This window comes from Cyrtonyx montezumae, unplaced genomic scaffold (assembly GCF_038088225.1).
Source record: "Cyrtonyx montezumae isolate F1298 unplaced genomic scaffold, pur_monq_1.0 scaffold_0, whole genome shotgun sequence".
NCBI classification, from domain to species: domain Eukaryota; kingdom Metazoa; phylum Chordata; class Aves; order Galliformes; family Odontophoridae; genus Cyrtonyx; species Cyrtonyx montezumae.
Window position 1 is genome coordinate 16,630,524 of NW_027071824.1, and position 23,595 is coordinate 16,654,118.

The 23,595-nt window shown below is 58.3% G+C and overlaps 1 protein-coding gene across 4 annotated transcripts; it reads right to left on the minus strand.

Moving 5' to 3' along the window:
- Window positions 1–176: 176 nt before the first annotated feature.
- SLC29A1 (solute carrier family 29 member 1 (Augustine blood group)) lies at window positions 177–23,195 on the minus strand. 4 transcript variants are annotated; one of them, XM_065755473.1, is made up of 13 exons: window positions 23,046–23,195; window positions 6,711–6,793; window positions 6,021–6,102; window positions 5,636–5,811; window positions 5,311–5,450; window positions 5,029–5,163; window positions 4,765–4,862; window positions 4,314–4,404; window positions 4,104–4,195; window positions 3,851–3,959; window positions 3,489–3,574; window positions 1,100–1,299; window positions 177–750 (listed from the first exon to the last, which is right to left on the minus strand). In XM_065755473.1, exons 2-13 carry the CDS (start codon window positions 6,737–6,739, stop codon window positions 639–641), a joined length of 1,350 nt encoding a protein of 449 aa, XP_065611545.1. In that variant the 5' UTR covers window positions 6,740–6,793; window positions 23,046–23,195; the 3' UTR covers window positions 177–638. The 4 variants fall into 4 exon arrangements, with proteins under 4 accessions (XP_065611545.1, XP_065611536.1, XP_065611527.1 ...); XM_065755464.1 differs by lacking the exon at window positions 23,046–23,195 and adding an exon at window positions 17,027–17,076; XM_065755455.1 differs by lacking the exon at window positions 23,046–23,195 and adding an exon at window positions 12,203–12,474.
- Between the last annotated feature and the right edge of the window lie 400 nt (window positions 23,196–23,595).

Below are 23,595 nucleotides of genomic sequence, written 5' to 3' on the forward strand. Positions count from 1 at the left end.
CTGCGGCGGGGAGATGTCCTGTCCTCTTGCAAACAAAGGCAGGATGAGCAACCGGTTATCCGGATGGGGGGGGAAGGGGAGAAGCATCTTGGTGTGGATGGGACGTGGGTGTCTTATGTCCCTCAAACAGTGCAGCCCTGGGTGTGCTGATGGCAGCGTGGGGCCGGCGAGGCCGGCTGGGGCTCTCCCCACTTGCAAGTCTCCTCCGTAGGAGAGAAGATGCAGAGGGGATTCTTTCCAAGCACCCTAAGGAGGAGAGGAGAGGAATAACACTGGATAGCACAGCCTTCAGCTCTGCCTGGCGGAGAGGAGGAGGCTCGCAATGGCTTTCGGCCTTGAGCTAGGGGGCTTACGCATCACAGGAGGCAGCTGGACCTCAGTGAGGTCCTGGGAGTCTTACACATGGCAATGGGGAAGGAAAAGGCACATAGGCCTGAAGGCATCACGCAGCCGGGCATGGCAGGAGCCACGCCAACCCTGGGAGAGTGGAACTGTCCCTGGATGGAACATCTGCTATGGCAGTGCGATATGGCAGGGGCAGGAGTGAGGTGTTACCACCCCACAGCACTGAGGTGTCCAGGGCCTCAGAGGAGGATGCGGAGCCATCTCGGTGTCCCTGCACCCTCTGGGTGCCTCTGCTAGATGAGAATCTGGAACAGGAAAGAGATGGCAGCTCCTAGGGCCAAGCCCAGCGTCAGGAAAAAGGCCATGACTGCTCCAGCTGTCTCTGCTTCATGGGCAAGTACTTTCCTAGGAAAGAAACAAGTGTCAGACTCATCCTCAGCAACACATGGCCCACACCCTTGTTGGAGTTCAACTGAGCAATAGGAGGCCCCAGCAGAGGCAGAATCAGTAATCCTCTGCAGCAGAATGGCAAAAAGAAATCCCACCTCACTCCAAGAGCCTGCCTCCAATTATCATAGGCTCATCAAAAAGACAAAACGCTTCAGGCAGGCTGCTGACTCAAGCTCCACCACCGAGGACACCCCTCCATGACCCCTGTGCTGAAGTGCTGCAGCACACCCAGATGCCAGGGCCGGCCTCAGGCTGCCAGCCACAGGTAAAACCAATTCTTCCTCCATCCCCAGAGCTTACTCACTTGGGCCCGAAGCACATGCACAGGCTGGCCAGGTAGCCGCTGGAGATGGAGAAGAAGATCATGAAGATGATGTACCAGGCATCGTGAGAGAATATGACAGGCAGGTGGTTTCGGGGCTGCACATTGCACAGCATGAAAAGGGGGATGAAGATGACACGTAAAACCACCATCACCGGCAAGAGGCAGCTGTCCTTCCCGGGCTAGGAGAGAAACACAGGGCACAGCTGAGAAATGGGCATTCCCCATTCCCTGCCATGCCAGCAAGGGCTACAAAGAGGCTGTCCCTACTGCACTGCATCTGCAGGGGATGCAGAAGACAAAGCTGCTGAGAGACTGCTGCAACAAACTCCAGCATCACCAATTGATGCAAGGGGCAGATCAGAGCAGCTCCTTAGCCCCTCTGTGCATGGCTCCCAGACCCACAGCTCCTGCTTGCCATCCTCTGGCTCTCACTGTCCTGCTCTTGCAGCCTCCTGCACGCAGCTCCAAAGGGCTCTGCCTGCATCAGTAACAACTATTTGATGCTTAGAGTACTCTCTCCTCAAGCCAGATGTTCATCCAGTACCTGGCCATTCCCCAGAGGACATGCAGTTAGTGCGTTTTTGTCCTCCAAGAAGAGAGGCAACAGGGACAGTTCAGATTTGTTAGCATAACTATGAGTGGGAAACACTCCCTCCCCAGAACAAAAAGATTGAGGAGTATACTACTTGCTCAATATTCAATACTACTTGCTCTTTCCCTACCTCTCTCAGGCTGTGTCAGCCTGGAAAGCACCCCCTGCTCAGTTGCTGCTCTGCTGTGACTGGGTGCAGGACTTGTGGTAAGGAGGTCAGCGTGCAGAGGAAATGGATGGGCCACCAGTCCCACCACAGCTGGTCACTGCTCTGAAAATCCCATCCTTAGCTGACTTGGAGACCAGCAGTGCTAGAGCCAAAATACAGAGCTGGGTCTGGGATCAACTGCTAAGCCCTTTCTGCAAACAACAGGGAGTGAGGACAGCCTTATGCACACACACGCAACCTCTTCCTGCTGCAAACCACTGTGCAGGCCAAGGCCAACTGAGGTAAATCCCCTCTGGCACCCCAAGGCCTGTGAACTGGGCTTTAAACAGCTCTCCAACCTCCCACGCCATCCCCTAGCCAAGTGGGGCGAGATCCAGCAATCTGGGAAAGGGATTATGTTCGGACTGTTTTGGACAGTGCTGGGAAAGGCATGGATTGAGTTATGGTCTCCCCAAACCCTAACAGAGTTTTTGGATGTGCAAAGTTGGGTCAAAGCAAGAGTCACCATGCTGCCATGCGGCGAGGATGAAGGCAGTCCCTGGTACAAGATGTGCCTGGCTCTCTCCTGAGTCCCCTCAGCAAGGAAGCAATGATAGGGCCCTGTGGTCTGGGGTCAGAAGAAGCCCCCAGCTTGGCAGCCCTTCTCAGCTGTTATAGCCATGGGACACTTCATGAACAGATGGCAAAGGTGATGCCAACTGTTGTGTCTGAGGCAAACCAGCGAGAGCTGCAGGCTGTTTTTCTTGCAGAGCAGGGAGCACGGCCCCAACCAGGGAAATGAGGCACAAACCACACCAACAGTCAAACTTTCCACCCAGTGCTGTTTTGGAAATGTCTCCTGCTGGTTCATCGCACCACTGGGGCTGTGGCCTGGACACCAGTCAAGGCAGCTTGCAGCCAAGGCCGGGGGCAGCCAGCAGCCATGGCCAGGGGAGAAGCAGCTCTAGGCAGCAAGGCAGCCCAGCGCAGCAAGGGCCAGACAGACCCCGCATTGCAAGCTGCTGTGAGGAGCTTCTCTAAACAAACAGCCTGAACAATACAGGGGAAACGGCACTTGGGGGGTGGGCAAAGGGGCAGGAAGAGACACAGACAGACCCCTTCCTCACACACTGCTGTTATGACTCCCATCACTCAGCCCAAGGCACAGGGAGATGAGAGCAAGGGACCTGTGCATGGGAAGGGATAGATCCATGACCTGCATAGTGTGGTTCTGCTGTGCTGCCAGGACAATGCTCTTTAAAGCAGTTATGTACTGTGCAGAGGCCAGAGGTTTTATTTCAAGCTGCCCTGTCTTTCACCCTCTTTCACTGCCGCCATCCTGCCTGGCTGTTTGCATAGCTGGAGTGAAGGTTTGTTTACAGAGGCTGAAATAGAGGAGACAGCTTCATCCAAGCCATGCTGAAAGAAGGCTGGGAGGAGAACAGGGCAATGCTGTGGCTTTCAGCTCTAACCCTTTCCTTAACCCTCTAAATCTCTGCTTAGGGCTTAAAGTCAGAGCAGGAGTCAGCTCTGTCCCTAATTCCTCCTCCAAACCGTGGATGGCAGCCCCAGTGAGAGCCATGGCCAAAAGGCATGGATATGGAGAGTGCTCCTTGGCCCCATCTTACCCACGTGAAGAGGGCAGTAAGACTCCGTCCTGTCCAGTCAAAGACATTAAATATCAGGAAGCAGGAGACAGGGATGAAGTAGAGACCTGCAGGAGAAGAAAAAGATCAGTGAAAAGCCCAGGGTGCCCTGGGCCCACCTGCTGATTGCATGGAGACTCTCCTTCAGGTCTAGGGTCCTCCTAGTTTCCCACTAACAGCTGGAATGGTCTCCAAGCTAGACTGGTTTCTGCATCCAAGCCTTCATGCACAATGGTCTCCCCTTTCCCTCAGGCACCACTACTACTTCAAGCCCCACTTTCCCACCTCCCATTTAGCTTGTTTCCAGTCTCCTCCTAGCATACCCCACACCTGACCTCACTTACCCCACTTGTTTTCCTTTCCGAGGCTAGTGGACACCTTAGCTGTGATGGAAGGAAAGACCCCAATGGTGACAGTGAAGACTAAGCAGACAGACACAGCCATGACCCACAGCTAGGGAGATAAAAGAAAGAGGCTGGTACCAAACACAGGGCAAAAGACCAGTGCAGGGGTGGTCTCTTCTCCCCATGCCTTCCTGCACCTGCGTCCATATCCTGACACAAGGGGCAGCACAGGGGTTACTTCCAACTCACAGACCTTCTTAAAAATGGAGACGACTGAGGGCTTCTCATCGGGGCTGTGAACAGGGATGACCTTTGAGTTATTCTGCTCCATCCCATTGGGTTCATCTGCAGGGACAGACAAAAACATGGCATAACAGACCCTGCAAGCAGGGATCTAGTTTAGTCCTGTTTCATTCTTCCTCTCAGCTCTTCTTTCTTTCTTTTTCTCCTCTCAGCCCCTCACCTTTCTTAATCAGGTCTCTCTTGGTCTCCAGCTCTGCATTGTACACACGGTACTCTGTCTTGTCCTTCATGGAGTAGTACCGGAAGAAATCCTGCAGGCACAAAAAGAACTCAGTCAAGGGTGAAGAAAGGTTGCAAGGGAACTGGCACCAGAGACCATGCTGATAATGGGATGTAGTGCAAGATGGGCCAAGTTTTCCTTCCACTTGTGTCTCTGACACTGATGCTTCTCCTGCTCATCCAGGGGCTCATTTCCACATTATCTTAAGGATACCACAGGTATCTGAGGTGAGAAGTACCAGAGAACTCCTTTGGACACTTGGCCAGTGTCACCCAGGAGATGGAAGCTGACAGAAACTGAGGCTGGAGTGCTATCGGGACAAGATTCTTGTGCTGGGACGTGCAAAGGTCTCGTGCCCTCACATTCTTCCCCACTAAAAACAAAGTCTTACCATGCGAGGTAGAAGGAAGTAGGAGAAGATGGCCAGCACGATTGCCACACAAGCAGTGGTGAAGTAACCAATGTAGCTCTCTGGTTGCTGAGCACCAACTGGGAGCACAGGAAGAGAAGAGACAAGGAGGAAAAGGAGAAGGATGAAGAAGGGCAAAAGGAGTGAGGCCCTGCTGTCACCCCCCACACCAAGAGAGTCCAGTGTGACCCCACTGTCTCTCATTGACAGCAGTGCCCTGTCACCTGCAGGGTAGGAATGACTTACTGCTGATACTGATTATCATCGCCAGAGCAGCAAAGATGCCGGCCAAGCCCTGCCCACTCATGATGGGAGCTGTGTAGCTGGCAGGCAGGAGCCCTGCCAGTCCAAAGAGGCTGCCTTGCAACACAGCACCAAAGGCTGCAAAGGGTAAGATAAGCAGAGATGAGAAACCAAAGGTGAGGACAGGCTGCACCTCTGTGGGGAGCCAGTGCCCCGGCTCTGCAGGACCAGGAAGGGACCCCAACCTCCTCTTTCCCTTGGGCTCTTCCCCACAGCTTTACTCACAGTTGATGAAGATGATGCTGACCATGGTGAAGACAAAAAAGGGAAGAGGTTCCATGGCGACCTTCACCATAACTGCAGTGATTAAGAACACCAGCCCAATGGCGACCAGGCTGCCTGAGATGCGGATCTGCTGGGGAATCCTGCAAGAGAGGGTGGTCTGGTTGAGGAAAGCCCAGTACACACAGGTCTGCAAAATTCTCTTGCAGCAGTCACAGCCAAACCACAGCACAGGAGGACTGAGTTTTGCCTCTGGACTTGAATGGTTTGGCAGAGTGTTGGGCCAGGATGTGGGAACTGGCAGGGACAAGGATAAGGTAGGGCTCACCGCTGATGGATGAAGGAGTTGAGGCAGGTAAAGATGAGGAGGGGCACCATGGAGCAGAGAGTCATGAAGTTGTCAAACATGGACTGCAAGTAGGAGAGGTTTGAGGCAGTGCCCACACTGGTCTGGTTCGAGAGGCAGCTTGTGTTCTTTGGGTCTGCCAGACGGTCAATAAAATACTGCAAGTAAAGGAACCAGGTGGAGATGAGGTGCCACGAGGCTTTCCCCAAGACAGGTCACTCTTAACCCCTCTCCAGCCCCACACCCATCACAGAACCCCTCCCTGCCACCTCAGTGCCATGCGTTCCACCCAGATTACCCACACTTAAGACTCTTGCCTGGTGCCCAGAGGTGACAAAGGATAATCAGTGTCAGGGCAAGCCCTCACCTGCCTGGCAGTCATGAAGAAATTCCATGGCAGTAGTGTTCCCAGGCCGAGGATGAAGAAGATCAACCAGACAGCCTTGTACCTGCAAAACGCGCAGAGAGGTATGGAGCAGAACGACAGCCAGGGCAGGGGACAGGTGTCACTTTTGGCTGTCTCCAAGTCCACAGAGAAAGTCACCAGGCAGAGAAGGGAGGATGAAATTCACAATTCAGTGTTGTCTGTGGGTCCAGTGCTCTTAATAAGCAGAGCTGACTCTTGATAAAGGACAGCACAAAACATTTTGTTACCCTGTATCTGGCCTGAGCTCTTCTCAGTGAATGTAGCCAAGGGAGGGTTTCCAGGAAGCTGTGAAGGCAGAGGACACGCTCCCTGCATGTGGCACCCAGCCACGCAGTGACCCCTGCCAGAGCTGGGAGGGAGCCCCATCAGCCAGGAACAGCGGGGCCATGTCCCAATGCTGGGGACTGTTTACAGCCCATTTGCTTTGGAAAAACTGATAAAGCATCTAAGGGAATGGATTCCACAGGCAAAGATGGAGCCAGCTGTTCCCTGCCCAGCCACAGAGCACACATCCATAGGGCTGGCAGTGAGACCTGGGGCCCCAAACCCCAAGGTGCTGAGCCCCACATTATCCCAGATCTCCCAGTATCCTGAACATGCCCCTGTGCCCACCCCACAGCCTGGCATTACCTATCCTGTGGTCCATCTCTTGCTGTCATCTTGTGTGGCGAGGGTCAGCACGGGTCCCAGCAAGTCTCGTGGTAGCTCTCTGTCTGGAAAGCAAACAGAAGGCTTTATGAGGGAGGGAGGCCAGGCAGGGGCAGCACTGGTTTTAACCTGATGGCAAGGTTGGTTCCACGGGACTAAAGAGTCAGGAAACAGCAAGAGCATTGCTCAGCAGCTTGGGAGACTTGTGGCTCAGAGCCCTTAGCTGAGGGGTTGTGACACAGCGCTTTACGCTGCTGCTCAGGGGACGCCAAGCCTGTCCTTCCAAAAGGAAACGTGCCTCCATGGCATGCCCGTGCTGCTCCACTCCAGCCACCTGCCACTCCACTGCAGACTCTTAAAGGATTTGTAAGCCCATGGCTCTGCCCTCAATCCTCAGGCTGTGAGCAAAGCATATGCGCAACGAGCTGTGTCCTTCCCCACCCCCCCCACCCTCCACATGTCCTTGGGGTACAGAGGAACAAAGGACATGTTTTATCCAGTGGTCTCTCAGGTCACACCCACATAAACCCTTATTTTCCACCTACCCTTTCCCTAGGGCTCCAGCAGCCCTTCCTAGGAAAGCCAAGGGCACCCCGAGCACTGCTCCCCCCCTCTCAGCACCCCTTGCTCTGGGCCTGGCCCCTGCTGCCACTCAGCACCACCTTCCCCATAGGAGGCCACCCTACAGACACAGCCCCTAGGCCCCTGAGCCAGACCTCATCCCTTGGCCCCCTCCCTACCCCTCAGGCAGGGCAGAATCAGCCCCCCTGCAGAAGCCGCAGGCCTGCCTTGTTGTTTTCCCTTCAGAACGGTGCAGCATGGGGCATTCATCCACTTCTTCCAGCGATTTCAGCAGGGCTCCACGTGCTCAACCCCCGGCACCCCGCCGGCCGTGCCCCCCCCCAGCTGCCTGCCCAGCCTCCCTCCTCTCCTGCGCGGCTGTGGGCTGCAGCATCTCTGCCTGCCAGCAGCAGCCTGCCTGCCAGGTAGGGCGGCTGTGGGGGCTGGCAGAAAGCAGCATGCTGGGATCTGTAGTTCTGGCAAGGCTCAGCCTGCATTAAAGGCAACGCAGGGCCCATGCACAGCTCATGTCCTTCACATCAACTGCCTTTCTGAGAAAGGTGGTGAGGGGTAGTGCAGTCCTGCAGGTCGTGCATGGCAGGGGAGCCTGCCCGCAGTCCTGGCAGCCTGACAAAATGCGGCTTCCTGCCTTCCCATAGGGTAAGGCAGCTCCCATTCACCCTTGTGAGCTACCCACGCTTACAGAGGATACACAGGAAAATCCCCTCCTGAAAATCCCCTCCTGGCAGCCTGACAGCATTCCTGCAGGCAGGAGGCAGCACACTCCCTGCCACTGGATTAGCAGAGGGCCTGCAGCGTGACTGCCACCCCCATAGGAAGAAATACCGCTGGGGCCACTTGTCCCTGAGAAACAGGTGGAGAGCCCCAGCCCACTCTGCAGCACTCAGCCACACAAGCCCCCAGCTCTGCTCCCAGACCACCCCCCAGCTTTCCTGGGGGTCACAGTGATGACCCAAGGAGCAGAGAAGGGAGCTCTGCCACAGATATACATACAAAGGACAGTACTGGGGCAAGCCCCAGCTGCCGATCCCACCCTATGCATGGTGAATTTGAAAGCAGTGCATCCCCCCTCTTCCACAGCCCCACTGCTCTTGGGAGTGATCAGGTCACAAGGGCCAGAGCCACATGGCCCTGGCAGCATGTGCAGAGGAGCAGGTGGAGGAGAGGTATCAGGTAGCATGGCTGGCAGGCGGGCAGCAGCACGCAGCATGTGACAGCACTGGAGCAGCAGGCAGTGGGACAGCAGTGGGGTTTGAGAGGTGCTTACATGGCACTGCCTTCCCCACTGCCTCCTGCTTCCGTCCTGCAGCAGCAGCCCAGCCTCCTTGGCGGCAGTGCCCGGCCGCAGCCTCCTGCCAGCTTTGTTTGTTTTCTGTCTCACTTTGCTAAGTGCCTTCTAATTTTTTCCACAAAGAGACAATCCCTGCCAAGGGGCACGCGGGTCAGTGCTCATTACGGCAGGAAACACGTCCAGCTGCCAGCTCTTACAAAAAACACTATAGTAAACAGAAAAGGTCAGACAAACCAACACAAGCTACAGGTGGCAACCACGCTCCAACCAGGTGAGAGCAGCCCTGCAATCACAAATCCAGATCAACCACACGGTAACAGATATGGGATGGTGCTCCATACACTGCCAGCACCTCCAAGGACCGCGCAGCCATCCACCCTGCCCTGCGAGCGTGGGAAAGGAGGAGCGGTTCAGGGCCTCCCCACATGGACATCCGTTTACTCCTGGGCACAGAGCAGCTCCTCCCGCCTCCTTGGAAGTGATGTTTGGTTCATAGGTTCATAAGGTTGGAAAGGACCTACAAGATCATCTAGTCCAACCATCCTCCTATCACTATCCCTACCCAACTACTAAAGCAAATCCCTGAGCGGAAGGAGCGAGATAATAGGAAAGGCTAAGCAAACAACAGCTGTCCCCTCTGACCACATTCAAACAATGGAGAGCCCAATTGTAATTGGCCGTTTACTCAGCACAAAGGCTCAGGCACACACACTGGGTGACACCTATTGTTGGGCCAACGCCGGAGAGCCCACATCAGGGACAGCCATGGCACAAAACGCCCAACCTCTGCAGAAAAACTGGCACTGCAGGACAGCCACGCCTGCAGGCAGCGGTTCATTGGTTTGTCACCCAGCACTGGAGATTTCCCTTCTCGCACACTGGCCTTCTCCTGGCTGACAGGAAGCAGAGAGCATGTCTGGCTTCCTATGGCGGAGGGTCTCCTCCAAGTCATTGAAGCAAAGCCCCTTCTGTCACCTCTGCCATCCCTAGTGAAGGGGCTACTGGCAGGCAAGCTGCAAGCACCTCAGCACCGTCCTGCCACTGCTCGTGCCAGATAGCTTTGTAGGGATGTGGTCAGCACTTCCTATTAGTGCCACTACGATGGGGGAGAGCCACATGCCTCCCCTTACAGCTCACATCCCATTCCAGGCAGGGAGCAGGCCTGACACACATGTGCAAGTCACATGAAACCCTGGTGCTTGGTACTCAGCTTCGAGATTCCACCTCCAGCCAGATCCCCTCATACACCCAGTGCTGAGAATAACAAACGCCTGCTTTCTAACACCCCACCTTGAGTCTTAGGGTTTCCTCACCGACCAATTTACAGTAACACCCAGACTCCCCTTCCATGCTCTGGCCACGCCAGTCTGGTTCCTTCATTTGCAGTCACCCTCCCACATGCCTCCACCCCCGGCTTCGAGCAGCCTGCTGCCTTTCCCAAGAGGCGGGGCTGCATGTCTCACTGAGGTGCCGGGACCGAGTCAAAGTGGGGGCCATGCCCTGCAGCAAAACAAAGTCCAACAGAGGGCTAAAGCCAGCGCCCACTAAGTATGTGCGTGGCACAGACATGGATAGCAACTCCCTAACTGCTCTCCTATCTCCAAGCAGTTCTGCCCCTCAGCTTGTTCTGTTTTATAACCTCACAGCAGGCTTCACTTTGTGAGCTTTTCTACCTCCTCTGCAACTTGGGAGCCCTGCAGCACGAAACTGCCCCGTGGCACAGCACCGCTAGCTCCTGCTCTTGGATTCAGACTGGATATGCATCGACCCCTTCTCCATGCCAGCCATGACTCTCCAGGCACGGATCCCAGCCACCCTACATCATGTTTTCCAAACAGAAAAATTCTAACTCACTTAGTCATAGGGAGACAGCTCTGTGCCTTTGATCCTCCTTGCTGCTTTTCTCCAAATCTTTTCCCACTCTCCCAGACCCTTCTGGAGATGGTGGGGCCACAACAGGAGCAGTAGACTGGGGCAACAGTGTGAGGCTCTCCTACTTTCTTTGTGCTTTGTCATTCACAAGGAGTGACAGAGGCTCTTTTTCAGGGAGTCAGTGCGTTTTTATGACCCTGGCTGCCCACTGAGCTATCCGAAATAACCCCAGGTCTTGCTGCAAGTAGCCAGCTCAGGGCGTAATCTTGTTTGCAGATTTGGGATGATTATTTCCCCTTGTGTATCATTCGATATTTATCTAAACTGAATTTCATCTTCTTGCTGCCCGCTGTTGTAATGCTCCTCTGTGCTCTTTGTAGCTGGCATTTGTCCCCATGAACCTGAGTAATTCGATAGCATCAGGCAAACTCTGTCAGCTCATTGCTCATTCCCTTTTCCAGGTCACTCATGACTGCTGAAAAAGCATGGGACTGAACGCAGCGATCTCCTTCCACCGCAGAAACTGACCGCTTACTCCTACGCCCTGTTTCCTGTTTTTCACCAATGTTCAAGCCATGCAAAGACCTTCCCTCCCTAAAACCTGGGCTGAAAGACCCAAATGCATTTTGCAAAGCCATGTGGCTTTGCAGGAGACCCGGGCCCCAGCACATGCCCAGGGGCTTGCTGGGCTGCTGCATGCAGGCAGCACTAACAGCATTACCAGCCCATTTTTCCAAGAAGTTCCCACCAGTCCTTCTTAGAAACCAGCGTCATATTCTCCCCCTCCCGTTCCTCTTTGCATCACAAAGTACTTCTGCAGCCACACCAAGGTGCATGGTGTTTACCCCTCAGCACCTCCCAGGGAAGCATCCCAGCTGCGGACACTGCCAGCCAGGAGCCCCCTTCACCCTGCCTCCTCCCACCAGCTGGGAAAAGGGAAGGCTGCACTCTCTGGGCCTGCATCCCAGGATCCCTCCAGCCTCCCCATCGAGCAGGAGATAGGTTGGACGTCCCCACTGCCAGCACATGGGGCTGTTATCTCGGCTGCCGGGTGCTGTGTGGAGGCGGGGGGGCATCCAGCCCCACGGTATGTTTTGAGCCACACGCAGCAGCTGTCTGCAGTCCCCTTATCAAGGAGGCTCAGGGAGCCCCAAGCAGCTCCCAGGGGCCTCTGGCAGGTACAGCCACCCAGGCATGTGCGTAAATCAAGGCGGAAAGGAGGGATCCTCTCACACCCTCTTTTTACGTGTCTAATTTGACAGGCAAAGCACGCTTTGTCTTCAGCGTGGCAATTACACCCCTGTGACATGCCTGGCGTCAGGTCGCTCACCTGCCATCAACAGCACCTTGGTGACAGCATGCATGGTCACTGCTGCCCGTAAATTCCTCCTCCCAGCTGCAGCTCCCCGAGGCCACGGGGTCCCCACCTCCCTGCTCTGGATGCCATGAGGGTTTCCAGCCCTGCCACAGAGCTGGCTGAAGACATAGAGCAACACGAGGCAAGCAGCAGAAGGGAGGCCCCAGCAGTGCAGTCCTGCCAGAGAGCACACATCTGATCCTTCAGCACACCCCAATGCCTGTTCGTCAGCCAGTGAATCCCTCCGGCACCCAAGCAACCCCACAGCAGAGGTGGGTGCTGCTGCTCAGCATCCCAGCAAGAGCTGCTCCCCAAATCTGGGTCAGCAACCATCCCCCCATAGCCCAGGATGGGTGCTTTAATGCTGCTTACCAAGAAGGCAGGGCGGGCCTCACCCCAGGTCCTGCTCACTCTGGGACTTTGGTAAAACCCCACCAAGCTCTGAGCGGGCGATGGCTCCAAGGGCAGCACTCTGGAGATGGGAATGGAGATAACAGTCCTGGGGGGGCAGGGAAGCCACGTCACTTCTGCGCACGGAAAGGGAGCTCCCAGATATAGCCAGTGTCGGAGGGGCAGAGATAAGCCACTCTCAGGAGCACATCTACAGGCAGGGACTGGTAGATCCCGTCTAGACAGCTTCCAGGTAGCACCCCCTCACACCAGGACGGGGCCAAGAAGCCCTGAAGGCTTTCTGCAGCCCTGCTCGTGGGGAGACACAGAGGGAAGGCAGAGGCAAAAAGCTGACAGCAGCACTGGTTTCCCAATGTGCACCCCCACGCTGTCTTCCCTGGGGCACAACAGCATCTCATGGAGAAGGCCACTCACTCCATAGCACAACACCAGCATGCCTCGTGGAAAGTTTGGGAAGAGGTCATGGTTTTCCAGCGTTGGGTTGGAAAATGAGACGAATAAAGCCACTTTCTCCCCAGGGTGGAGAGAGGAATTTGCTCAGGGCTCCAATCAGTGCATCTGCGGAAGCCAACAAAGAAAGAGCAGAAGCTATGGGGAACCATCTCTGGGGTTCCCAGGCAGTGCTCAGTGCCCAGAAGGACTGCCTGGGTGGGAAGGGAAGGGGAAATGGAGGCAAAGGCCCTACAGAGCTCCTGCCACACAACCACAACACTAAGAAGAGGTGGTCCCAATGTGCACCCCCACATCATCTCCTGTCTCTTCTACAGCCAGTAGCCCCACAGGCTCTGGGGGGATATTGGGGCAAAGGGGTCATCCTGGGGCCACAGCAGGAAGAGGCACAATGGGAGGAAGCTGGGTTTCCGCTCCCCAATCAAGAAAACCCAGTGGGACCCCTGGGGTGAAGGGCAGGACACCATTAATGTAAAAATCAGCTGGGAGCAGAGGGTGGGAGTGAGTCCTCCTTGCCACGCTTACCATAGCAGTGACACAGGCCACTGCCACCAGGACAGCCACCAAGGAGGGCAGAGCTGCCCCGTTGCAGCCTCCTCATCATGGCAACAGGGCTGAGGCAAACACCCATGGATAGACGGGTCTGGAGATAAGGGTGAATGAAAGGCACAAAACCCAGACAGGCTGGGTCAGGAGAGAGCCCCAGGGTTGGAGAATGAGGAGGGTGAGGCGCACATCTCCACACAGCTCCTGCTCTGAGGGCTGCAGGGCCATATCCACCAGTAAGACCATGAGCAGGATTCAGGAGGCCACCTGGCCTAGGGCAGCCTGCAGGGCACTGGGACAGGCAGGGGAGAGGCTCCCTTCCTTGCCACAGGACAGAAATACACATGCTATTTTGGGTGCCCTGGCTGACTGCTGCATTCGGCACCCAATGCCTGCAGCCCTGCTGGAAATGGGATGCCAGGCAGGAAAGCAGGTTTGGGCAGCTGCTGCAGCCCACGCAATGCTGCTGCCAACTAGGCCTCACAGGGCCACAATGCCTCACACGCCCTGAGCCACCCTCTGCTGCTCACCGTGGCCATTTTGCGATGGAGGGGGACACGGCGGTGGCACACCCCCACGAGAGTGAGCACAATGCGCAGACTGAGCATCCCTGGCTCAAGGCGGACACATCCTTTGGAGGAAATAAGTCAGAGAATAAACCTCCTACTCCCAGTGTTGGTGGGACAGGAAAGCCTTTATGCCAGTGGGACAGGGCAGGGTGACGGCAGTTCCCTCCCACCTCTGCTCAAATCCCAGAAAAACAGCACCTCAGGCTCTCTCCCACAAGCAGCAGGAACAAACACAGCCACAAGACAGGGACGGGCAGGGCACAGTCCCTCTGGTCACCGCCACATCCCTGCAGGCAGCCACCGCCCAACACACCACAGCCTGGCTGCACCACGAGGATCCTTGGGGCAGCATGCCCAGCCTGTGGCAGCGGGGCTGGGAGCCAGCCCTGATGCTGCTGCTCATCTAGGAATGGCGCACAGTGAAAAATACATTATTGGCTCACAGGGCTGTGCCTGCCTCTGAGCCTCCTCAGGATTAATGTGGGGAGCAGGGAGGGGTGAGGGCATCTATGAGATCTGCTCCTGGGAAGGCCCACAAGGGTGTGTGAAGGTGGGAAGAAGGAGCTGCAGGGGATGGTGAATTGCTTCATAATAGCTTGTCTGAGCTGCAACTGGAGAATGGCCTCCCACAGCTGTGGGTAACACAGCCCTTCTCGGAAGGATGGCGCAAGGAACCAACCAACACGACATCTACAACCGCCGCACAACACCTGCAGGGCCTGACTGTCTGAGACCACACAGCACAGCACTCTGCTCCCACAACCCTGAGCTCCCAGCTGCGGTCACCCACCCCTTCCCCCAGGAAGGCTCCCCAGGGCTTCCCCAGAAAATCTCTCATAGCAAGCTGCACACCTCAAAGCCCTCACTGCATTCATGCAGTGGAAGTTTGCAGAGCAACACAGCCCCACCAAATTGAGCACTGCATACCACCTCTGCCTCGATCCATCTGCACCCACTGCCCTGCTCCTTGCCATGTGCCTATCTTCGAGGCCCCACGGGCTGCTTGCTGAGTGCATTTCCAGCTGTCAATACAGGCACTGGAAACTTCACAGCAAGGTGCTTTCCCATCAGGCAAAACCTAAAGGAAATGCACTACAACAAATCCCAGTGGCACTGATGGGAAGAAGGCAAAACTGCAGCAATCAGCCCTGCTTCCTGCTGGCTGCTTTGCCGTGACCCAGCAGGCAGTGAGATTGCTCGCTCACCATGGAGCTAGTGGCTGCTTCCTGCCTTGCACAGCAGCAGCAGGGCCAGCAACAGGCTGATAGGTGTCAGCAGGAAGAGCTTGGTGCCAGGGGTGCTCAGGAAGATGTGCAGAGGTCAGTGCAGTTTGCACTTCGGGGTCAGATTGAATCAGCAACAAAAGCAAGCAAATAGTGCTCCGACAACAGTTAAGAGTGGGCTTTGCAGATTCCCCTAACAATTCCCAAACGCTTGGCTGTTATGCTGGATGAGAAACAACTGAGGTGAGTGTTCATCCCAGAAAAGCATCAGTGGGTACTTGCCAGCCTCAGAGGCCCCAATCAGGGCTATGCCACCCGGCCAGGGGAGGTGGCTGCTCCCAGTGCCCCATCACTGCATGGCCACTGTGAGCCCTGTCTCAGCTCAGGAACCAAGCAGAACAGGGCAGTGAGGGCTGCGGGCATGGGCAATCAGGTGCCCTGCACTCTGCACCCTGGTTTCCCCCCAGCCCACAACAAGGTCACAGCAGGGCAGGAACAATGCCTACAGCTCGGCTTCAAAGAGGAGGAGGCTCATTAATAACATCTCACCCTGAGATAATGATAGCAAGGATGCCACGATGGGGAAAACAATGCCAGCAGTTAATCATTCAGTGTGGGGTGGGAAAACTGAAGGATGGAAGTGCCCTTCTACCATGAGCCAGGTCCATGGGCTGGGCCAGGATGCAGTAAGTTTCATCCCCTTCTTCCTCACTCTTGTGCCCGGCACAGCCCTTGTTCTGAGCAAGCTGAGTGCAAGCCAACCTGAGAGCAAAAGGTGATGACAGAGCAGAGCTCAGGAGGGTGCAGGTGTTGTGTGTGTATTGCTGCCATACCAGAGAACTCTCAGACCGGAGAGAAAAGCACACTGTGCCATCATGCTCTGCAGACTGAAGCAGATCCAAAGGAGCACGAGGAAGGCATGCAGCCCGCAGGGGCTGGGAGCGGAAACAGTGCCGTCAGGCTGGGATGCACTGCCGCAGGGCAGTGGGATTTCCCGTGCCGGCATCCACAGAAGTCCCCCACATAAGTCCCCTCAATTGTGTCCTCTCGCCACAGGCAACTGTGGGGCATCGCAGCTGCTTCCTGCTTCACAGCAGCGAGGAAGCGCATCCAGCTGCGGTCAACAGCTGCACGAACCCCTCCTGCTGCCCCCAGCCCTGGGAACGCGCAGGGCCCAGGGATACAGGCTCGCTTGTGTGAGATCCCACAGTCCTTGGGCTCAGCCCCCGCCTCCTCCCACAGCACCGCGTCTCCAAAACCGGAGAGTTAACTGCAGAGGTGTGGACAGCACGGCAGCGCGCACACGGGGCTCTCTGTGCTCCTGGACGCAGCCGATTCGCCGAGGAACAGAAAGACACCCTTGTCGGCACCGCCCGCGGGCATCGCTTCGCTCCACACCTGGGCAGTCCCGCTCGGAGCTCCACGCGAGAAGCTGCCGCGCCGGGTTGAGCGGGGGTGGGGGGGGAAAGTGAAGGGAGCACGTGTGGCCCGGCGGCACGTGAGCCCGGACGCGCCTTCCCGCGGATCGGGGCATCCCCCCGAGAGCGGACGGGCACAGCCCCGGCGGAGCTCGGAGCTCCGCAGCTCACCCAGCCGCGCCCGGTGCCCGGCCCGCCCGCAGCACGCGGGGCGCCCCGACAGTGCGCGCCGGCGCGCTCCCCGCTTCGCTCCGCCAACTACGGAAGGGAACTCTGCGTTCCCGCGCGAGAGATTAAGCCCCGCGTCCCACGCGGCGACCAAAGCGCCGAGCATCCCTCGAGGGCTCTAGCCCCGTCCGTCCGTCCGTCCGTCTCCCCCAGCCCCTCCGAGCCGAGTCCCCGCCGCTCCAGCCCTCCGTCCGCTCTAGGCGGTCTGCTCTCCGTTTTGCCGCCTTCCGCGCCCCGCGTGCTGCGGGCGGGGCCGAAAGCCGCCGCCGGCGCCACGCGGTCCCCGCGCCCGCCGGAGCTCCCCCAGTCCCGGGACACGGACGCGCGGGCACGGCCCGGCCCGGCACCCACCTGCAGCTCCCAGCTCAGTGCCGCCGCACGGCCGCGCCGCGCCGCTTCTCCACACCGCCCGCCCCCGGCTCCCCCTATGGGCCCGCCCGCCCGCCGGCCCTGCCCCTTCGCACCGCCCCCGGGCGGCCCGCGGGACACCCCCAGGCACGGGGCGGCCGCGGGGAGCGGCGGAGCCCGGCGGGTTTTGCGTCGCCGAGCACCGAGCGGCCGCCCCGCGCCCGTTTCCCCGAGCTGCCCGTACGCAGCCCGTAGCGAGCCATCGGCGTAGAGCGTACGGTTTTGCTTAAGCGCCGAGGGACATTCTCCCCGAGGGTACTTTGTCCCACGGCTGCGAGCTTACGCGTCTCAGGCGTTCTTTATCTGAGCGGTGTTTCAGGGCACTGCTGCTCCATCTCCCGCCGCACCGCGCAGCCTGGGAGCTCCCTCCCGATGTTTTCTGCATTAACAAACAGAACATTCCCCGCGGGCAGCCGTCAGTTGGGCTTAGAAATTAAAATTGGAAATGAGACGCCGCCAAGCTCTCCTGCGGATTCCCTACAAGCTCCCAGCACCATGCTCCGCAGCGCGCATCTCCACGCGGAACTGCAGCCAAACACCACGCTTTCATTTTAAACCAGAGCTGCAAAATGTCTGCGGGAGCAGAAGTCCTCAAAGCCGGAGCAGAAGGCAGTAATGACACAGATGCCCACGTCGGCTACGTGTTGCAGCTCTGTGTTTCTGAAAGACACACGGAGCAGGCTGCTGGATGACAGGGCAGGAGGCTGCCGCACACCGGGAGATCCGTATCTGACCAAATTAAATTTAAAAGCTCCCATCTGCAATTAAGTTCCCGTGGTGTATTGCAGGCAATGACGGATCCCTGCCCGGGGCTGCCTTTCTCAGCCTGCCTTCCCCGACAGCCCTGCTCGGGAAGGCGTTGCTCAGGGCGAGCAGCAGGCACAGCCCTGCTCCCCTCTCCCTCTCCCTGCCTTCCCCCAGCAGAGTCAAGGCACAAGCACGAGCCAGCGTCGTGAATACCCAGAATGGATAGAAGGGGAAAAAAAGCAAAGCAGAAGCTGCAGTGGCACTGCTTTGGGATGCCTAGCATTACCCCTCCGGCCCTGGGATCTGCTGCACTGCTGGCCATGGGGCCATGTGGGCTCTGTGGGATTCACCTTCATACCCTGCTGGCACAGGCCCTATGCTTCCAGCTGAGAGCACGTGCTCGCAGCCCAGCAGCATAAGCAAACATCTGAGCATCAACAAGGAGTTAGTGTCACTTATAGACTCCTATCTGAGCTACAAGCTATGGGAATAGCCCTGCAAACAAGGGCTTGCAGGAGCTGGTGGTGACAAAGTTCTCAGATGCTGCCAGGAGGAGAAGCACCACATCTCCTCTCAGCCCGATTTTCCATTACATCTCTGTGAGCAGAGCAGTGGGAGCAGCTGCCTCACCCCAAGCTGCCAGCAGCAGTGTGCACAGCTCTTACCATCGCCAACACGATGGATCACGTTGCCTCATTCCCCGCTCTGCCCCTCACCACATTCCCAGGGTATGGCTCAGGGCTGCTGGAGAGCATCCACTACCAGCCAGCCTGGGGCTCAGGGATGTCCCAGGACATGAGGCTGCCACCCCGTTTCTCATCTTGAAGGGGTGCTGCAGCCTCCAGATCAGCACACGCGGCGCTGTCCTAGCACGTGGCCTTGGGGGATGCCACCAAGGGCTGTGCTGAATGAACCCACACAGACCAGCACACAGCCAGCTGCAGGGCCCTGCTGCCTTGCTCCATCCCAGCCGGGTGCGGTGCCTGTGCTGATCACTGCTGCCGAGCAACTCTGGAGTTGCCAAGTTTGCACAATAACTCAGCTCCCAGGAGGAGAACAGCTGCGGAAAGCACTCCTGCTCTAAGCCAGGCACAGCTGGTGCCTCACCCAGCAGCCAGCACCAGCACAACTGCACTGCACCACCATGGAGCACAAAGCAAGGCTGAGCAGGGCCAGGCTCGCAGCACTCCCCCCTCTATGGAGAGGCATGCTGACAAAGTGCTGCTGCTGCCTGATTGCTGTGCCGTGTGAGCAGAGGGAAGGCAGGCAGCAGAGCCTCTCCTTTATAAAACACGGGATTGCTCTGGTGCTGCTCATCCTGGGGAGTGCCCCTTCCCAAAGCTCAGCTGCATACCACAAGCAGACCAACGCCGTCACCAGGAGCCCAGTTTGCACACTGTGCCCACAACTGGTTTTCAACAGGAGAATAAATAGAAGAAGAGCTCCCCTTTGAGACATGCCTGCTGCCAAGCATTGCAAAAGGCTGCCTTTTCTTTTTTTTTTTTTTTTTTGTAGCAACTCCCTGCTTCCACTAAAGCAACCAAATCCAAGCAGGGAGGCAAACAAACAGCTGCTTTTGAAGGCGAAAGCAAAACGTGAGCTTTGTTCCAGGCCGTGGTAATGCATCACATGAGCTGGAGAAGTATTCTCTGTGCCTCTCAGGCAAGATGTGAGTTTTAGAAGGAGCTGGTGACTGTTTGTATGCACTTCACGTCCCAAGGAGCTTTTCCACTTGGCACCCACGCTGAGCATTCCCCCGGAGCTCTGCAGGCGCTCTGCAGCCATACGTTCCTTAACCCACCCCCTCCTCCTGCAGGATGTGATCTCTTTTCCCCTTCATTTGCCACAGACAAGAAACTGAGGTAGCGCGAGGACACGGCCTGCGGGTGGGCAGGGAGCGGGGAGCTGCATGCCATCCTGTGCCCATCCCACACCCACACTTTCCATCCCAAATCCAGTGCCTGACAGAGGGCTGCGCCACAGCCTCCTGGTGGGAACTGGATATCAGGCTGCTTTGACTCTGGGGTGCACAGATGATGCTGTGGGCATGGAGCTGTTGGGGCACTCCTCTTGCAAAGGGCCTTTTGCAGAAGTGAGAGCAGCCCCAGCCACCTGTGTTGCCTGCTTGCAGGAGGCAGGGCCATAAAATGCAGCAGGCATGTCGGGGGCACCTCCAGGCCCCCCAGGCACACACAGCTGGTTTGCTCTGCCCATTTCTCAGCAAGGATGGCAGCAGCCAGCTCCTGTCCTAAGCCAAACCCTCTGGCAGCACTCCATGAGCCTGGAGCCACTCATGAGTCTGTACCCACGGAGCAGAGAGGCAGCAGGATTAGCATGCAGAGCAGGAGCAGGGTGGAAGCAGATTAGTGGCCATATCCGGTTCCACACACGTGTGACAGGGCAGTGGAGCAGAGCTGTGTCAGGTGAAGGAGCATGTTAATCGGTCACATGGAGCAAAACCCTATAGGCTACTGGAGATCAGTTATAATGCATCTGACTGCAGCGGCCCTGCATGCTCTGGAGGTCCCCAGCCCACTGCTGAACTCAGTGCAGGCTTCCTTCACCAGTCCCTTAGGGACAGGGCTCTCCTGTCACTGCCCTGCATTTCGGAGTGATGCTCACCTGTGTGTCTGGCTGTGCCATCACCACTGGCAGGGGGCTAGGCTGCCCCTCTGCATCCTCCCACTACTGGACCTGTGGGACATGCAGGCTGTGTTGCTGAAATGGGGCCATGGGGGCCTTTCCACCTCAGCAAGCACAAACAAACCCCATTGTCTGCTGGCTCAGCAAGGGGCCCGGGCATGTGTGGGGCTCCAGCCTCATCCATCTGCCCGAGAGGCGGCCCAGGGTGCCCCCATGGCAGGGCAGCACTGCAGGGACATGGGGCTGGTGCTCCCCTTCATTGCTGGGGGGTATTCTGGCTCTCAGCCAAAGCCACTTGCTGCTGCCTCCTGGACCTGGCTCTTTCCATAGCAGTTCCTCCAGTCCTATTCCCTTTCCGCACTCCTGCTCCCCTCTACAGCTCTGCTGCCCCTTTGCTCCCTCTGACAAGCATTTACTGCCTAATGACAGCTATTAAGCAGAGCCACAGGGCAGCTGGTTACTGAATGACAGCCCAGCAGCCTATGCACCACGGGTGCAGCATCGTCCTCTATCCCACTGCAGGCACCTTCCACCTGCAAGGGGCTGGGCTGAGACCTTGGGAAATCTGGGATAACACACAGTTGTGGGTTGCCGGTTACACAAACTAACGCCTGTGAGACGCCCCAAGGGAAACTGCAGCCCCAGGGCCAGCACGGTGCCCTGTCCTGTGAGGCCACCATGCTTCCTGCCCTAAGTGCCCTTGGCAGCAGTGTGATCACACGCACCCATGTCACATCCAGCCCTTGGTGTCTGTGTCAGCATCCCGTGCTGCTTATCCACTATGGGGTTCTGAGGGACGGTACCATGGCGATCATAGGGATGGCATCACAGGGACCGTACCATGCAGCCACCTGCAGAGAGACAGCTCCCGGGAGCTCTCCTAGCAGTGCCTGCCCCAGACTTTGCCCAGCCTGACAGCCGCTGGCTGCCGAGGAGGAATTCAGCTGTGTAAACGCCTGGCACGGCTGACTGGATCCTGTTTGGAGAAGGAAGTCTGCCCTGTCATGCTTTCCCCTCCGGGCAAATCAGCGGTGGCTGAATGCTCCCAAACATATCCTGGGGAGTTGTCCAGAAGGGCTCTTTCCCACAGCTCCAGCACACAGGCCACCCATTATTCCCCTTCCTGCCAGCCAAGCTCGTCTGCATTCCCAGGCCATAATAGGGCCCCAGGGCCAACCGGCAGAGTGTGATGGGACATCAAAAACAGGGTAAAACCATGGCTGGGCGCTGAGCAAACTGAGCACCAAGGAAGGGGGGAAAGCCTACACTCCCCACCAGCTATCCCCCCACCTCCATGGCCCCGCTGCAGAGCGTGCCCCTGGGCAGGGGATGCGCTGGGAGAAGGAAATGCCACCAGGATTTGATGCGCAGGTGCTTAGATACACGGAGCAGAGCACAGCGTGCCCCAGAAGGATGCCTCAAACCGGCAGCACCTGCTTCTCCCTGGGCAAGTGACGCCGAGTGCCAGGCTCACCGTGCCCCCAAAGCATCCCCCAGCCCATGCTTAAGCCGGGAGTCCCGCAGCCCTCCAGTGTCCGGCTCCTCATCCCACGCACGGCGGGCACGGGGACACGGGGCGCTGCCGGCACCAAACGCGCGGAGGAGCTCGGCGCGGTGCTGCCCTCTGGTGGCGGCGGCCGGAGGTCCCCGGCGCCTCGGGGCTGGGAGCCGGGAGCGGAGCGGCGGGGGCTGAGCCGGCGCATCCGTCCTCGGCTGCTCGGGACTTGCAGGCAGTCTCCAGGGAAACAGCCTGCCCTACCTACTAACGACCCAGACCCCGGGCGATCTTTTTGACAGAACAGAAGGCAAGCGCATCCCCCGCGGCAGCCCTGTCGGTTTCCCATGAGATCCTCCTCCCGAGGTAGAGCTGAGGGCGCTGCCTGCTCTTTGCCTTTTCCAAGTCCCTGTGGGATCCGGCATCTCCAGAACCTCGCTCGCCTTTCGCTGGTGCGGCGACCGCGTTTGCGGAGCCGGGGAGCTACGGGCAGCTTCCCGCTGAGCCCTCGCGGTGTCAGATACTGCCAACTGCGGGCCTGCAGCCCCAGACGCCGCACATCGCCAGGGCACGGGGACAACACTCGAGGAGGACGGAGCAGTGGGAGCCTCCAGGGCCGAGGGCGGGCGCTCGGCGGTCAGCTCTCAAATAGAAGGGTCACGGGACAGCACGCGGTTGCGAGGACGTGGGGCGAGCGAGGCGGAGGTCGTGCAGCGGCGGAGTAGCACAGGGAGGGCTGTCCGGTGCTCAAAGACACACGAGAAACTGCCCCAGCACGGCCAGATGCACGCCGGGGCCCGAGCACCCGTCGGGCAGCCCCGAGGGGTTACGTGGCCGTTCAGGGGCTGCCAGCAGCGCCCGCCGCGGTCGCCAGGTCGTAGCGCGGTGCCCCGCGCCAAGGACGCGCGGTGCGGGGCAGCCCTGGTGCCGGTGCGGCGTCCTTGTCAGCGCGCAGAGCAGCGCGGCGGGGTGGGCAATGCTCGCTGCGGGGGCACCGTGACCTTGCGGCCACAGCGCGGCTCCCCGCGGGGCTCTCCCTCCCCGCTCCCCACCCCCACCCCTCCGCCACGCCGTTACCTCCGGGCTCGGGGATGATCCCTCCTGCTGCGGCCCCCCCCGCCGCTCCCCGGGCTCTGGCAGCGGCCAGCTCGGCGCGGCTCCCGGCGGCTCAGCAGGTGGAGGGTGGCTGCGTGCGGGCGCGGATTACAGGGGGGAAGCGGCGTCTGCCATAGGAACGACGAGCGGCATTCGTCAGCGGAGCCCAGCGCCGGGGCGGGGGGGGGGAGTTGGGACGGCTCCCACCCCGCCGTGCACCGCTCGCAACGTGCCGCGGGTCAGCAGGTGCCACAGCCGTAGCGGACCCAGGCCATCGCGGGCCGCCTGGGACACGTGGGCCGGATGGGGGGGGGGGAGAAGGGCGGGAAGGGGGACGCTCCGCCGGTTTCCCCCCAGCAGCTCCGGAACGAACCGGCACCTGCCGGGCTGTGCGCTGCGGCAGCGCGCTGGCCCACGCCCAGCTCATCCCTCAGCCCCGTGCCGCTCCTCTTTTCCCATTAAGGAAGTGCAGGGCGCACGCGGGCCGGGAGGAAAAAAACAGGTGTCCGAGCCAAGAGCCGCAGCCAAGCGG